General features: G+C 46.7%; 1 protein-coding gene across 2 annotated transcripts in view; it reads left to right on the plus strand.

Moving 5' to 3' along the window:
• Positions 1 to 338: 338 nt before the first annotated feature.
• PGBD5 (piggyBac transposable element derived 5) overlaps positions 339 to 14,189 on the plus strand; it is a 79,030-nt gene continuing 65,179 nt past the window's right edge. Inside the window, exon 1 of one of the 2 annotated variants that reach the window (XM_075495858.1) lies at positions 339 to 1,037. In XM_075495858.1, coding sequence (XP_075351973.1) covers positions 362 to 1,037 — 676 coding nt within the window. In that variant the 5' untranslated portion in view covers positions 339 to 361. The remainder of the gene's footprint in view (positions 1,038 to 14,189) is intronic. The other variant, XM_075495859.1, reaches the window with a different exon arrangement.

The raw sequence follows: 14,189 nt of genomic DNA on the forward strand, positions 1-14,189 counted from the left end.
CCCTGCCCTGCCCGGCTCCAGCACCGCGGGCAGGCGGACAGCTCCGGCCGGGGCCGGGGCCGGGGCCGGGGCCGGGGCCGGGGCCGGGGCCGGGGCCGGGGCCGGGGCCGGGGCCGGGGCCGGGGCCGGGGCCGGGGCCGGGGCCGGGGCCGGGGCCGGGGCCGGGGCCGGGGCCGGGCGCGGCGCAGGGACCCCCCTTCAGGCGGCGGCGCGCAGCGGCGGCCCCGCCGCAGCCGGCGCTGTGGTTTTAAATGGGAGGAGCGGCGGCGGGCGGCGGGGCGGGCGGTGGGCGGCCCGCGCTGGCCCGCGGCGCCCATATAACCCCACCTCCCGGGCGCGGACTGCCGCGGTAATTGGCTGGATGTGGTACTTGGAGATGTTGAGCTGGCTCCTTCCCCCCATGTCCCTGCACACACACAGGGGCGGGTGGTGCGGGCGGGAGCGGGAGGCAGGGCTCAGCCCCGGCGGTGGCGGGGCTCCCCCCACTCCCTGCCTGCCCGCCGCCGTGCCCGAGCCGCTCCTGCTGCTGGGCTGCTGCCTGCGGCCGCAGGACCCGGCCGAGCCGGGCCGAGGGGAGCGCGGGCGGCTGCTGGCGGCGGCCGAGATGATGGCGGAGGGCGGCGGCGGGCCGGCGCGGAGGAAGGCGCTGTCGCTGCTGGAGGCGGCCCGCTCCCGCTACGAGAGCCTGCAGATCTCCGACGACGTCTTCGGGGAGTCGGGCCAGGACAGCAGCGGGAACCCCTTCTACAGCACCTCGGCCGACTCCCGCTCCGCCGCCTCTTCACAGGACGAGGAGGACGACGAGGAGGACGAGGGGCGCCCGGAGGGGCCGGGCCCGCGGGGCAGGGCGGCCCGGCGCCGCGCCCCCAGGGCGGCGGCCACCCCGGCGGAGCGGCGGCGGCAGGTCGGCGGCGGCGGCGGCGCCGTCCCTGGCGGCCCCGGCCCTATGGAGGAGGAGGAGGAGGAGGAAGCGGAGAAGGGGGGCTGGACCCGGGCGCTGCGAGACGTCCCACCCCCTCACTTCAAGGATAGCAGCGGTACGCGGAGGGCGGGCTGCCGGGGCAGGGGGCGGCGGGGCCGGGCGGCTCCGGGTGGCCCTTGCGAGCGGCGGTGCCCGTGGGGGGGTGCCCGGAGCGCGGCGCGGCCTGGGTCGCGGCGCGGCCGTGCCCGGCGGCGCCGGGGAGAGAACCCCCTGCGGGCCCGGCTGTCGGCCTGGGCTGGTGCCCGGCCCCTGTCCTCGGGGGCGGAGGAGACGACAGGTGCCTCCTGCCCGGTGCCTCCCCGGGAGCGGCCCTGCTGTCAGGCGGCTGGTGCCCAGGGCCGGCCGCGCTGGTGCGGGGAGAGCCTGGCCGAGGCAGCGGGCGGGCGGGCGAGGGGAGGCCGCGTGTGCTTAGTCACAGGCATCCCCTCCCCGGCGCTGTGGCGGTGCCCCGGGCGCCAGCAGCTCCGGGGATCCCCGCGGGAAGCGGGCAGGCTCTCCCCGGAGCAGGGTGTGCTGCGCAGGGCCCGTGTTTGGCCGGGCTCTGGTGTGGCGGGTGGCTCCGTCCCTGCTTACAGGTGGGGAAAGCCGCGCATCTGGGCGATGCCGGTGAGCTGCCCTGCGCTGTGCAGAAGGGCTCTGGGAATGGGACTGGGGTTCCCTCTGGCTGCAAGGCTTTCTGTGCAGCCGTCCCTAACCTTAACCCTTCTTGCATGGCTTTAGGCCAGAGTGAATACCGAGGGAGCGGTGAACTGACATGACATGACAGACAGCAGCAGTGCACAGCACTGACATCTCCGTGGACTGGCTTGTGTAGCAAGTTGCACCACTGGTTTGCCTAGAGAGCTGTTGTAACATACCTGTCTGCAGGCCTCAACAACCAAGTTGACTGTGTAGCAACAAGGCTTTGCAAAAAAAGATTAATGGTTATGAAGAGCTGGGATGTGAAATAAAACATTTGCATTTCTGAACAGGATGTGATGATTGCTGTCATCCTCAACTGAGCTGACAGTTTGCCTGTCTTAAGGTTGCTTGTCTTCACTGTTTTTTTTGTAGTGTTTAATTCTTTCATTTTGCTGTTAAAAGGTAATGCAGAAGAGTGCTGCTCCACTTAGTGTAGCGTGCTGAAATTTGTGCAATGGAACAGGCAGAAACCTATCTGAGGAAGCAGCTTGGGATGGGGGAGTAAGGTGGAGCTAGCACTCGAGCCCAGAGAAAGTTTTGTCATGCTTCTGACAGGTGCAAATAGAAGTTGTGTCTACCTCTAGAAATAGCTAGACCGTGTAAAATGTTTAAATATCAAGCTGATGTGCCTCTTTAAAGAACTCTGTAAGTTTTATTGATTATTCTTATTCACAAGCATATCTAAGATCAGGTTCTGGACCATAGGCTTCATGGTGTGATGCTTTCAGCATCAGTTATCACTTAATTTCTCTGCTTTTGCTGGCTTATTTCTTCGTATCATTACTTTATAGTAATAGCCATTTTAACATAGACAGAACTGGGATTAGCCTTTTAATGCTGGTTTGGAAAAGAATTAAGTTGATGACCTATTAATTCACGAATTCAGATTTCCTTTGAAATAAAGGAATCTGATTTATGGTTGTCAGAAATAGATGCAGATGTCTCTTGAGGAAGGTGTATGGGTATTGCTGTTTAATATGTCCAGTTGCTGCATAACTAGACTTGCCGAATTTTTCTTGCTGGTAATGGTGAGCAACCAGCTTGAGCCTCATGACTCTAGTTTCCTCGGTTGGCATGTAGAAAATATTTCCTCCTAGTAATAGATGGAGAAGAGGTTGCTGCTGCCCTTTCATTCTGTTGATGATGATGATGATAGACGCTGCATGCTGTTCATAGCACGGTGATTTGGTTTGGCTGAAGTTCAGTTAGTGTCATGATTTGATATGTGTGAAACATGTACCCTCTGTGATACTTCTATTTTTACTACTCAAATTCCAAGATATGGAAACTACTGCACTGTATATAACTAAGCTCTTAAAATTCTAGTTTGTAGATCAACTGGTTTTAGACTATGCATATATCATAATTGGAGTCGCACTGAGCATACTTGTACTGGCACCATTGTGACTTCATTGGGCGCTGTTCTGACCCAAGAATTTGGATCCATACCCGTTGAGGAAGAGGTCTCCACTGAGGTGAAGACAGCTGTCCCTTGCAATGACAGCACATCTTTCAGTCACTAATAGAGTACAAGCAAGAAATGCAGGGTCAGACACAGACCACTAACAAAACCGTATTCTCAGTTCCAATGTGTTGGATGTAAGAATCCTTTCTTTCTAGGTTCTGAGCTTAAAAGGAAGAGGAGACTGAGATATGAGACTGAGATAAAACTTACCTTTGGTTAGCACCAAAACTTCGGAGTGCAGCCTTTTGGTCAAAATCTCAAGAGAAGAATCCTGGTGGCAAGTACTTGACATCATCTGATGCCAGAAGACAAATGTCCTTGTGGACTGAAGTCTCATGAGACTTCAGCTATGCAATGCTGGAAATAAATCCTTGAATCAGACTAGGATCAAACCTAGTGTCAAGCTGTTCAGCTTGGGAGACTGCCCCTTCAGGAAAGTGAAGGTGTGGAGGAGAAAAAGGCTTAAGTTAGTTAATGAGAATGAGCTAAAGCTCTCAAGAAAAAAACATGAAGAAGAGTCACCTACAAAACTCTTGTGGTCTTTTTAACTACAAGTAGAAAATACTATTATTTCCTTTTTTCTTTTTTTTCTTTTTCTTTTTTTTTGAGTAAATTACTTAATATTGCCTTTCCTTCCCCAGCCTCAGTATTAAACTGATGTCTTAAAGTACTGTATCCATCCCTAGAATTAGTCGTGAGCACAGACAGGCTAACTGATACTTCATCTCGAAAATATACCAGAGGCCCAGATGTGCTGGGGGCTGCTGGCAGTGTTAGATGGTTCAGTATGTCCTCAATCTGCAGTCAGTCACTGTGTGTGTTTGTGGTGATGCCTGCCTTGCCCATGTGGCAGGTTCTGACAAACTGGGAAAGGTCTGGATTGACTTCTGTGTCAGGAGAGAAGTGACTGGATGGCATTGCTATGCAACACTGTGCTGTTTGTGTCCCTGATTTTTGTTTTCTGCCCCTTCTTCAGGGATTCCCAGTTACTGTTGTTCCTGTTCCATTTAATAAAAATAGTGGGTGCTTAGACTCCTGGGGCAGGGGGAACCCAAACATTAATAGCTTTAGCTGACTTCCATTGTGGAAATCCAAAATATCTGTTAACTTTAACACAGAGGTTAGAACAGATGGCTTGCTGGCACTTCGTGTTATTTCCAGTTCAGCTACTCTGCGAAATCATTTTCTTTAGTTGCTGAGAAAAATCCCAACCATACTGTGATGCCCTGATTTTTAAACTGACAGCTAGTGGTACTGTGTAGTTCTGATTAAAATAGGTTGAGGAAACAAGGGACCTCAAGTGCCTGTCACAAATATCAAAGCAGTAATGTGAATTCTGAGGTACTGGGATATGAGTAGTGGATAGGAAGTCTTGGAGGCAGTTGCTGAAATGCCTTCCTTTCACAAACACCGCCTGGCTACAGCAGGTCTGTGGGTAGGTCAACATGTGTGTTTAAAAGGATGACAGCATCCATGATTAAGTCTTGGATCCAGGCATGTTTTGGCATCCCCCTTCTCATTCTCTCCAAACCTTGCTGTGAAGGGGAAGCAGAATCGATTTGTTGGGAAGTGAACCTACAAATAGATAGGCTTCTAGGAAAGAAGGTCTGACCTCTGCCCAAACAGTGCTTTAATTCTAGAAGGAGGAATATCTGGGGCTCCTCTGGCTTCCTTTCCTCTGAGGTCAGGACAGAGCTAGTTGTGGAAGTGCAGAAAGAATAAGAGAACAAATTGCTGCTAGGATAGGGAAAGCATAATTGAAATGGAGAGAGTGAGTGAGCAACTATTATGACTTTAGTGACAAGCTAGTAAGTGCCAGTAACTCAACACAAACCCTTGATTTCTGGTCGCTCCTGCCTCAGACTTAATTGGTGTGCTCTTCCTTCCTTCAAGAGTGGTGTGGCTCTGGGTGGTGCCTTCCCTTGTTAGCTCAGTAATCTGGCCAGGAAATGCTCCGTAATAGATAGAGGCACTATTGGTCCCAGTCTTTCGTTGTGGAGGGTCTTAGAAGGTGCAAATACGCTGGTATTGCTGCAGCTTGATGTTCCTGAATTGGGGTAGCTGTCGTTCTCTTCGTAGGGTCCAGTGCTTCCTATATCTGTATAGTTCAGTGATCAGAAAATTGGACCTCAGATGTAAGAGCACTTCCTGTTGTTAGGGATAATGTTTTAGGGTGGCAGCAATAGCAGGGAAGTCTGAGCAAAAGTTAATGCTGAAGTCCTCAAAGTTACAGCCAATTGGTGCTACTGTTTTCTTCATTTTCTATGCTTTCCAAACCCTGTTCTTAAGCCTAGACCTGAGGACAAAATGTTAAGAATGTTCCTTGCTGAAAAAGCATAGCAGCTCCTCTTCAAGTTGCATTTAGAGAGTGTAACTAGCTTTTTATGGATTTCTAGAGTATTTCTCTGAAACACTAAATGCGCTGTAAGTTACCATCTTTGAAGAACATGCTCCAATAGAACAGCATGCTCTCAAGGAGAAGTTACATAGTCCATGTCTAGCAATCAGGCTCTCCTTGTCACTTTGAAGAGGTTTAAATGAATATTTAAAGTAGTTTTTAATATCTTTTTTTTTCTTTTTTTAAATGAGAATGTTCTTTTCCAGAAAGACCAGGTTAGGGGAAACAGTAATTTATTCCATCATGGCTGCCACATGAGAGATGATCTTCTGCACAAGGGAGGGTATGTTATCTGAGAAATGAAATGAGCCTGCGTGCAGGATGGTAGCGTGTTCCAGCTAAAGTCAAGGAAGCAAGGCACAGCTTTAAATTCCAGGTTGTGACCACCCTCACAGTAAAAAAGGTTTTTCATATGTTTGATCACAAGTGTCTGTTTCCATGTCAGCTGATAAGACTTCACACTCGGACTGGATTTTTTTCAGTAGTGTTGTTGTTTTATGAATGTTAAATAAGGAAAATTAATTTAGTTCCTTCAAGTTAGTCTCCAGTGAATCACACAATGCAATATATATTGATATAGCATGGAGTTGTTAATTTGACCTGTGTTCTAAATAGTTTTAGCAGAGCTAAGCACTTCAGTTGAAGTTAAATAATCAAAGGAGAGGAAAGTGATATGGGTAAGGGGAGAAAGGCTTTTAGCTCTTATTTGAATGGCTATAATGGTAACTGGGCAGAGAGCTGTAGAAAGTCTTTGCAGGATGTAGGGGGAGATCCAATCCACATAATCCTCCCACGAGTGTGGAAAGGCAGATGGGAAGGCAGCATTCCAGCAGCCGGGAGCCTGGAGGAAGAGCTCTTGGGTTAGGCTGGCGATAAGAGGGCCATATACATGCTACGGTTTAACAGTGGTGGTGATCTTGGTTCAAGTCCTGAATAGAATCTGAGGGCTTTAGTCTTATTAGATTGAGGTCAATACTTAAAGATTCGAGAGGTGGAAGAAAAGCTATGAAAGCTACTTAGTTGCTTATGGCAGATTCTGCTTCAGAAATATCTGGGCCAAATTCTCTTGACTGTAAGTGGATAAAGTGCTGCTGATGTGACTTGTTCTTGCTTACTTATGTCATCAGAGAAATTAGCTGCTTTTGACTTGCATAACCATGGAAAATACCGGAAAAAAATTGCGTATCTATATAATCTGTTCTTGCATTCTAAGTAGAAATTACTTATATCTTCCTAGAAGTGTTGTGATGCTGTCATTATGACAAATATATCACGAAGATGTACACTACCACTTTGCAGATCCTTTATAGGATGACTTAAATGTTTGAAGTTTTGCTAAATAAGTCAGTTATGCAAAGGCTTAGTATCTCACGTCTTACAAAATCTAAATGTGCTTTTCAGGTGGTTTTACTGGGTTTAGAGCACATTTTCCTGCTTCCATCATCACTGAAGTGATGCAAGTGCATGACATGACAGCCTTATTGATTCTAAAATTTAGTGCAACTTAGCTATCTGTGTTCCCTTCCTTCTTTTGCCCATAGCTCTGCTATTGAACATGCATTTGGGGAATAACCTAGTGTTGATAAACTTCACAGAAAAAAATGTTCATCTCTGCTTTTATACAGACAACCAGTTTTGGTCAGTACTTGAGACATGAAAGTCTATAAGCACTGCAGATCAAGGTCTTCTCCCTAGACTCTGACTAGGCTTTTACAGAGAAAAAGTATATTTACTCCTAGATCTGTTACTGCATCAAATGAGTCTCTTCCCCTTGCAGCTATTGATGGGGTCATTTAAAAGAAGTAGATTAGTTCCTACAGCTACTCATGTCCTTTTGTCAATATCACAGAAACAGTACAGCAAACAATTTCCTTGTCTGCATACCTCCAACTCAACCTGGAGAGGAAATTAGCCTCTCTGGTGAGTCTAATGAGGGTGCTAAGAGTGGAGTTGGCTTGCTAATTCTGTACAGACTGCTGGGTCATAGGAAGCTGTCCTGGATGCCATAAACTTAAAAGCAGCTGGAAATTTCCCTTAGGTGTGCTTGTTCATGTAGGTGTTTTGTTTCCCTCCTGTGCTCAAGTTTCCAAAATTTTGGAGCAGATGGATTTAGCAGTTTGGAAATACAAGGTGCTTCCCAAAGGGAAGGTAATCATGGGTACAGCTACACATCTTATCTAGAGGTCAGTGGAATATAATCCCTAAAATACCTCATCCTTCCGAATACTGCCAAAAATTGGGCATGTTATTAGAAAACAGAACAGATGGACTGAAAAGTAATGCATGGCTAGGACAAATGCATGAGAATACTAGCATTTGACATCTCACTTCCATGTGGAAAGGCATCCTTTCTCAGAGCTTATCCAAGCTCCCACTTCATATTCCTTAAAGAACAGGATGTTAATCAGTCACTGGCTCTATCTGTAAATGAATGGGCAGATAACTGAGTGGGTCTTTTAAAAATGACGCTAGAGCTCCTTGACTGAGGGACTGCAGGGAAATAGGTTTGGAAGGCTCCTTAGCTTATTTTGGCTCTGTATAAATTACTCCTGGATTATCTCCTGATTTTCTGTGGAGACAACTGGTATTAATGGCACATGATAGAAAACATGCTTTTGATTCTGCTTTCTTGGACAGCATGAGGGATTCACATGACCTGTATTGACAAACTATATTTGCCATTAAGAAGGACAAAGAACAAAACCAAAGAACTTCTATTCAGCAAGCAATACAAAGCTGTAGCTGTGGAGTTGAAAACTGGGCAAACTGAAGCATAGTCGATGAGGCACACTGTAAGGATGCAAAAATCATGTCAGAGAGGGATACACAGGAGACACAGAAGCAAAGAATATCGTGTATGTCTGTATGGATGGGGGGAATTAGCTGTGCGTTGGACAGGAAGATTACTGGAATGATATAAAAGATACAGCAAGCCCATCAGTGAGCACAAATGGAAGTGTTATTTCTAGTGAAGAAAAAGCAGAAAAAAAGACTTAAAGCAGCTGCTGTTATAACTGTGATTCATTTCTGATTACATATGGCAGAGGGGTGGGTGTGTATGAAAGATTAAATTGGAGCAAAAAATGAGAATATCTTTCTTTTTTAAGTTACTTACGAAATTCACTGTTGTGGAAAGTCTGACTATCCAGTGCATATAGTCATCTCTGCTTTTTTTTGAGAGGTAGATGCTGGCTAACTTCCTGGTGGGTAGCACTTACAGATGTGCAGTCTGGGGTCTGCGTGTTAGCTGTGGGCGTGTGGCTATTCCCATTGATGTCCCGGTGCTGTCTGCTGCTGGATGCACCCTGCTGATACAGGGCTTGAGCAATGGTAATCTTGTCAGTTCATGCCCTGAAAAACTGCTTTGAAGAGGTTATATGTATTGAAACTCATATATGTATGCACTTACACATATGGCTTATGGCATTTGGGATGGGGATCTAGTTTTAGTTCTTCTGCCCCAGTACAGGGAAAACGGTTCAACTGGACTGCAAGGGAAGAGGTGGCCAGCCTTCCCCAGAGGGGAAGGGCAGGGTGGTGGTTCATAAACATTCACTTGCTGCAGCGGCCTGGCGAAAATGAACCACCTTGGTTTGGGGCGAGGGATTCCCAAGATGATCTTGAAAGATCTAAGATGCTCTTACATCTGTCATGCTAGATATGTTGCATTATGTATATACATATATATATGAATACATATGTGGATATAAATTCTTATTTAGCCTTTCAAAGGTCTTCTAGCTTGCTGGACTGTACTCCTGAATGAGATCACTAAATGAGAAGACCTCCTTAAACTGAAGACTTTTCCTCATTTCTTGGCCATCATAGTTATTCCTTACTTATAAACTTGTCCTGTTATGTAGTTATTGGTTGGTTTGAGGTGAAGTAAAATACAACGTCTGAAGGTTTATACTCGTGAGGTCTGCATTAATTCCCTCTTGTCATTGGCTTTGAGAATAAAAGAAATTAAGCACTAAGACTTGGAGTGCCTTTGGGTGATCTGTAGCTACTTTCATGGTGCTAACATTGCTGCAAATAGTCTCAGTCTTTTCTTTTAAGGGTAAGGAAAGGAGATGGCTTTAAGCGTATCACGAATCTCCCCCATTGGGAAAAGAGTGATGGGTTTTGGAGTAAACGACATCCTGCTCTTTCCACTTGACGGGGTTGTACTTGATAAATAAGGAATGAATCTCTAAAAAAAGGCCTTTCTTCATCTGCTTCTGTACTACTGGGTAATGACTCACACTTAAACTGACATCAGAGGTGGTCTAAAACACCTTGTCAAGCCTCTACAGCAGCCACCTGTCATGGTGCCATGGGGCCTGGGGGCTCCCTGGTGGCTGAGCGCCATGGGGGCTCCCCATGGGGGTCTGTCAGGGCAGGGCCTGCCAGCCAGGGCCTCTCCCACCACCCCAGCCACGAGCAGGGCAGCCGAGGGCACTGGGGCACCTCCCTGGGGACAGGCCAAGGCCATACTGGGATGTGGGCCCATGGGTGGGCCTGGCTCAGCAGAGCCCAGGGCAGGGCAGGGCTGTGGGGAGCTGGAGACCAGCCCTGCTGGGGCATTGCTGGGGCAGGGACTGACGGCCCCAGGGGCTGCAATGGGGTCCTGGGCCAGGGGGGCCCGCCAGCGACAGTCAGGCCTGGTGGTGCCTCTGGGGCACTGACAGCAGCTCCTTGAAACAAACTCTTTGGCAAAAGCCGTTACTTTCTGTAATGTCTTTTCCACATAAAAAGGTGTTGAGAAGGAATTTGGTGCTGCTTGTTTGGGCCGCTCTTTCAGACCACTTCCTGCCTGCTCTGGGCTCTCCTTTCCCTGTCCCTACAACTCCAGCTGTTGGTAGCCAGCCCTCCCCTCAGCCATGGGGAGCCTGGCTGCTGCCACAGAGAGACTGGAAGAGAGCGCTCTCTTCTCACTACCTTTCTATTTCATAGGTGCCCTGCAAGTCCCTTCTGGTTCAAATTACCTTTGCTGCTTATTTCTGCATGAAACAAGGTACCAGCTTGTGGTTTAGGTGCCTGGAGTGGTTGTGCATAGTTAGGATCTACCTGAGCCTTGCGGAGGCCCGCCACGGTCACTGCATTCCCTGTCAGACTTATCTCCCCATTTCCTATAACGAATCAGAGGCAACTTCTTGAGGCAGGAGCCATCTCTGCATTACTAGCTCTGAGTTTCACCCTCTGCTTTGCGTTACGCTGTATCTGCTGCAACAAACACCTTCTTGCAGAGATTAAAATATACAAAGGAGAGAAGCAGGCAGATGCAGAAACATCTGACTGAATAAATACAATCTAGTCCCTGTCAGGTATTCTCACTAAAATTGTTGTTACTGCAAATGTCTGTTTCTGTCTCCGTTTGAATTCAATAAGGTCTGACCCAGTATCTCCAAAAATGTGTTGCGTAAAGATCTGGCAAAAGCTTAAACGTTTTGATGGAAGAATTTATTTTTTTTATTTGATGAGAATTTGAAACTGCCTTGCTGAATGGAGGTGGACTTACTGAATTTGTTTATTAAACTTTCAGATAACATGAAGCTGGGAGGGACTGCATGTGCAGTGGCTGAGAATTTGCAAGGCTCTTGACAACCTGAAATAGCCCAGGGGGGAAAAAGGGCATGGTGCAAGAGAAATACTTAGTGTGAAGGCAGCAGTGACTAACAGCACAAGTGGAAAATGGAGGGGAAGGGGAAGAACTGTTTAGGTGGAAAAGGAACTGGAGGTTGAAGCTGAACACCAGACAAATGTGACTCAGTGTCATGTTGTTGTGAAAAAGCAAACATCCTCCCCAGATATTTAAACAGAAGAGTGTACAAGACTTGCAGTGAGACTGGCTTGCCATTTAGGAGAGGTAGTCTGGGTCACCAACCCAGGTGAGAAGCAAATAGTTGAATATGAAAAAAAAGGCCTGAGAAGCAGAAAATCTACCAAATGTACCACCTTTCAGTATTCTGTTTTCAAGCTAAGTGGCCATATGGATAAGTAAAGGCTGCTATAGGAAAGGTAATTATCTGCCTTCTTGCTCTGGAAACTGAGTATCAGAAATAACAGGTGTAATTTGAATTGATGGATAATTAAATCAGACCTGATAGAAACTCTCAGACAGTGCAGTGCTGCAGAAGTCATGAGGCGTGTCACTGGAAACCTAAGAACAAGTGTCGCTGACCTGTTATAATAGACTGACAGCTAGTATGTGTGCTGAATGGGGATAGAGGCCTGGACTAAAGGACTTCCTGAGGTCCCTTCCAGCACTCTTCTCCTCTGTTTTAGATTGGTTAAGATAAATGCAAACACTAGGGAAGCTGCTTAGTGGCAAGTTGTATGTTGGAGTGCTATGCAAATGGCTTGCCACTTGCATCTCCTGCCTCAGCTTTGGGACCAGGGAGAAAGCTGTATAGCTTGTGGGAAGGAGCTGTGTGCTCCTTCCTGAGAAGGCCTCCTGATTTGTTAAGGTGAAACTCCTTCTTTCCCTTCACCCCAATATAGTGGCCCAGATGATACACTTGACTGTAACTTAAAGTATTGTTCTCGCCCTCACTTCTGTGGTGATGAGTTGTGTGTCTATCAATCTTGTATCTCTACACAAATGACTAGTTGTGAGCTTCCTTCTGTGTGTTAAAAACACTAATCTTGTTATGCCAGGGATGCCTGATACAACACAACCCAAATACTTGTGAGATTAGCAATACTGCACTTTGGAGGCATTTAGTTGCTGCATCATCCAGTGGTGCCTAGGTTTGTACTTGCCTTCGTCCACGACTCTTGTGAGGTATGAAGAGCCTTCTTGCAACTGAATGCCACCACAAACTGCTGTAGACCATGAGGATGGATATGTGGAGGAAGATGGGCACAGGTCTGGAGTAGGCCCAGCTAAGTCATAGTCCAGACGTCTGCAGTAACGTATGACCATGAACAGATGTCTTGGCAAGAAAGGACATCTGAATGTCTACTCCATGTTTCTCCAGTTCATGGACTGGGTATCAGAAGGTTGTTTCTTCACTACTTTGTGAGCATTGCAAAATTGTTTCATCTTGCAAAAACTACTATTGGCACTTAGGTCTTCTCTTTTCCTGATATTTGCCTCAAGTATATTGAAGAGATTTGCTGGTTTTTTTTTCCCCTGGGCTAAAAATGAGAAAGTAACTGGTTTCTTCACAATCTTCCCTTGCAAGAATACACCCCTACTTCTTCTAGTAGTAGTTCTCTATCTTTCTCAGCTTAGGATCAACTTTTTGGTGGCAAATTGCAGAGTTCCAAGTAAGGTTTTGCAGTTCCTGTTCAAAGGTACTAATATGTCACTCTCTCCACTAAAGATAACTAAAACCCTGCCTAATGCTACCTAGAAAGCCACTGGTTTAGAGTGCAGTATAAGAGATTTGTCTCTGATTTGAGCAGATAATTAGATAAAAAACTCTCATTATTGGTCTGTAAGTGCATGACTTTGCCCTTTTTTTCTGTTGTGTATACTCCTCTTCAGATTTATTTTGGCCAACAAATCCAGCTACTATCTAGTAGGATGATCAGCCCAGCATTGCCTATTAGTCTCTTTATTATACATTCTGTTCTAGTTCAATGTTCTAGTAATAAATGAAACAATCATCTCATTCGAGAAGTCACCTGCCTTCATCCAAACAACTCCTCCTTCAGTCAAGGATCTGAGTAAAGAGGAGACATTAATGCTCTTACTCATCCCTGTTGCTGCCGATTAACAAGTACCTAGCTAGAAACAGAACAGATAAATTCAACTATCCTGTCAGTAATACCTTAGAAGCTTACCCACTAAAAACGATTCTAAGGTGACCTCTCTATGACACAAATGCTCTGCATTTGTCTTGACGTCCTTGATTAGTCTTTCCTCCAAAATCTATTCAGTCTTTGAGGAGTATTGAGATTAGAGTAACAAGTTCAAAGTCACCAAGTCTCTTATTTCTATTTGAAAGTCTTTTTCTCAGCTTAACGTGTTACCTTGAACTTGGCTTCGCTTAGGTTCTTGTTATGGGGCTCCTAGTATTTCAGGATTAGAAACAAAAATATGTACTAAACGGCAAGATTTTAATTTTTTATGTCTTTGTCTCTGACACGGGTATTGCAGCTTCTGGTGTCCTGTCCTCAAACTCATGAAACATAGTCTCTTATGAACCTCGTTAGTTGCCTTGAAAATCAAGGCAAAATGCTTGCCTTGACAGCAGAACCACACCTAGGTTATCATGAATCTCTACGTCCTGAAAATTGCACTGGCCTCACTTCCTCCTTCTTCCCTTTCGTCCCCATTTTATTTGGTTGAAGAGCCTTTTGGCTCTTCCTGTACAAGGCACAGCTGTTTCTGGTTAAGAGAGGAGGGAGTATAGCCAGACATACCTAATCCTACAATCTCACTAGACAGGCGCAAATACGAACCATGTTGAGCTCTGTAAGTGCAAATTACGGTGCAAGCACCTACTTGCTCTCTGGGACAGATGGTGGGTGTGAAATACTCAGCTATGGATATTTTTGAATTGGTATTGTCAAAGTGGGTACTGAATATGAAATTGTTCTAGGAATATGAAATGGACTTGACACTGTTAATGCTGCTGTTGAGATTGTACCAGTTTTTAAATCTTCTTCTGTTCTTTTTGGCTGTTGGCTATCACTGCCTGAATCAATGAAAAGAAACTAAGTGAGCATTA

Source organism: Mycteria americana, chromosome 3 (genome assembly GCF_035582795.1).
Source record: "Mycteria americana isolate JAX WOST 10 ecotype Jacksonville Zoo and Gardens chromosome 3, USCA_MyAme_1.0, whole genome shotgun sequence".
NCBI classification, from domain to species: domain Eukaryota; kingdom Metazoa; phylum Chordata; class Aves; order Ciconiiformes; family Ciconiidae; genus Mycteria; species Mycteria americana.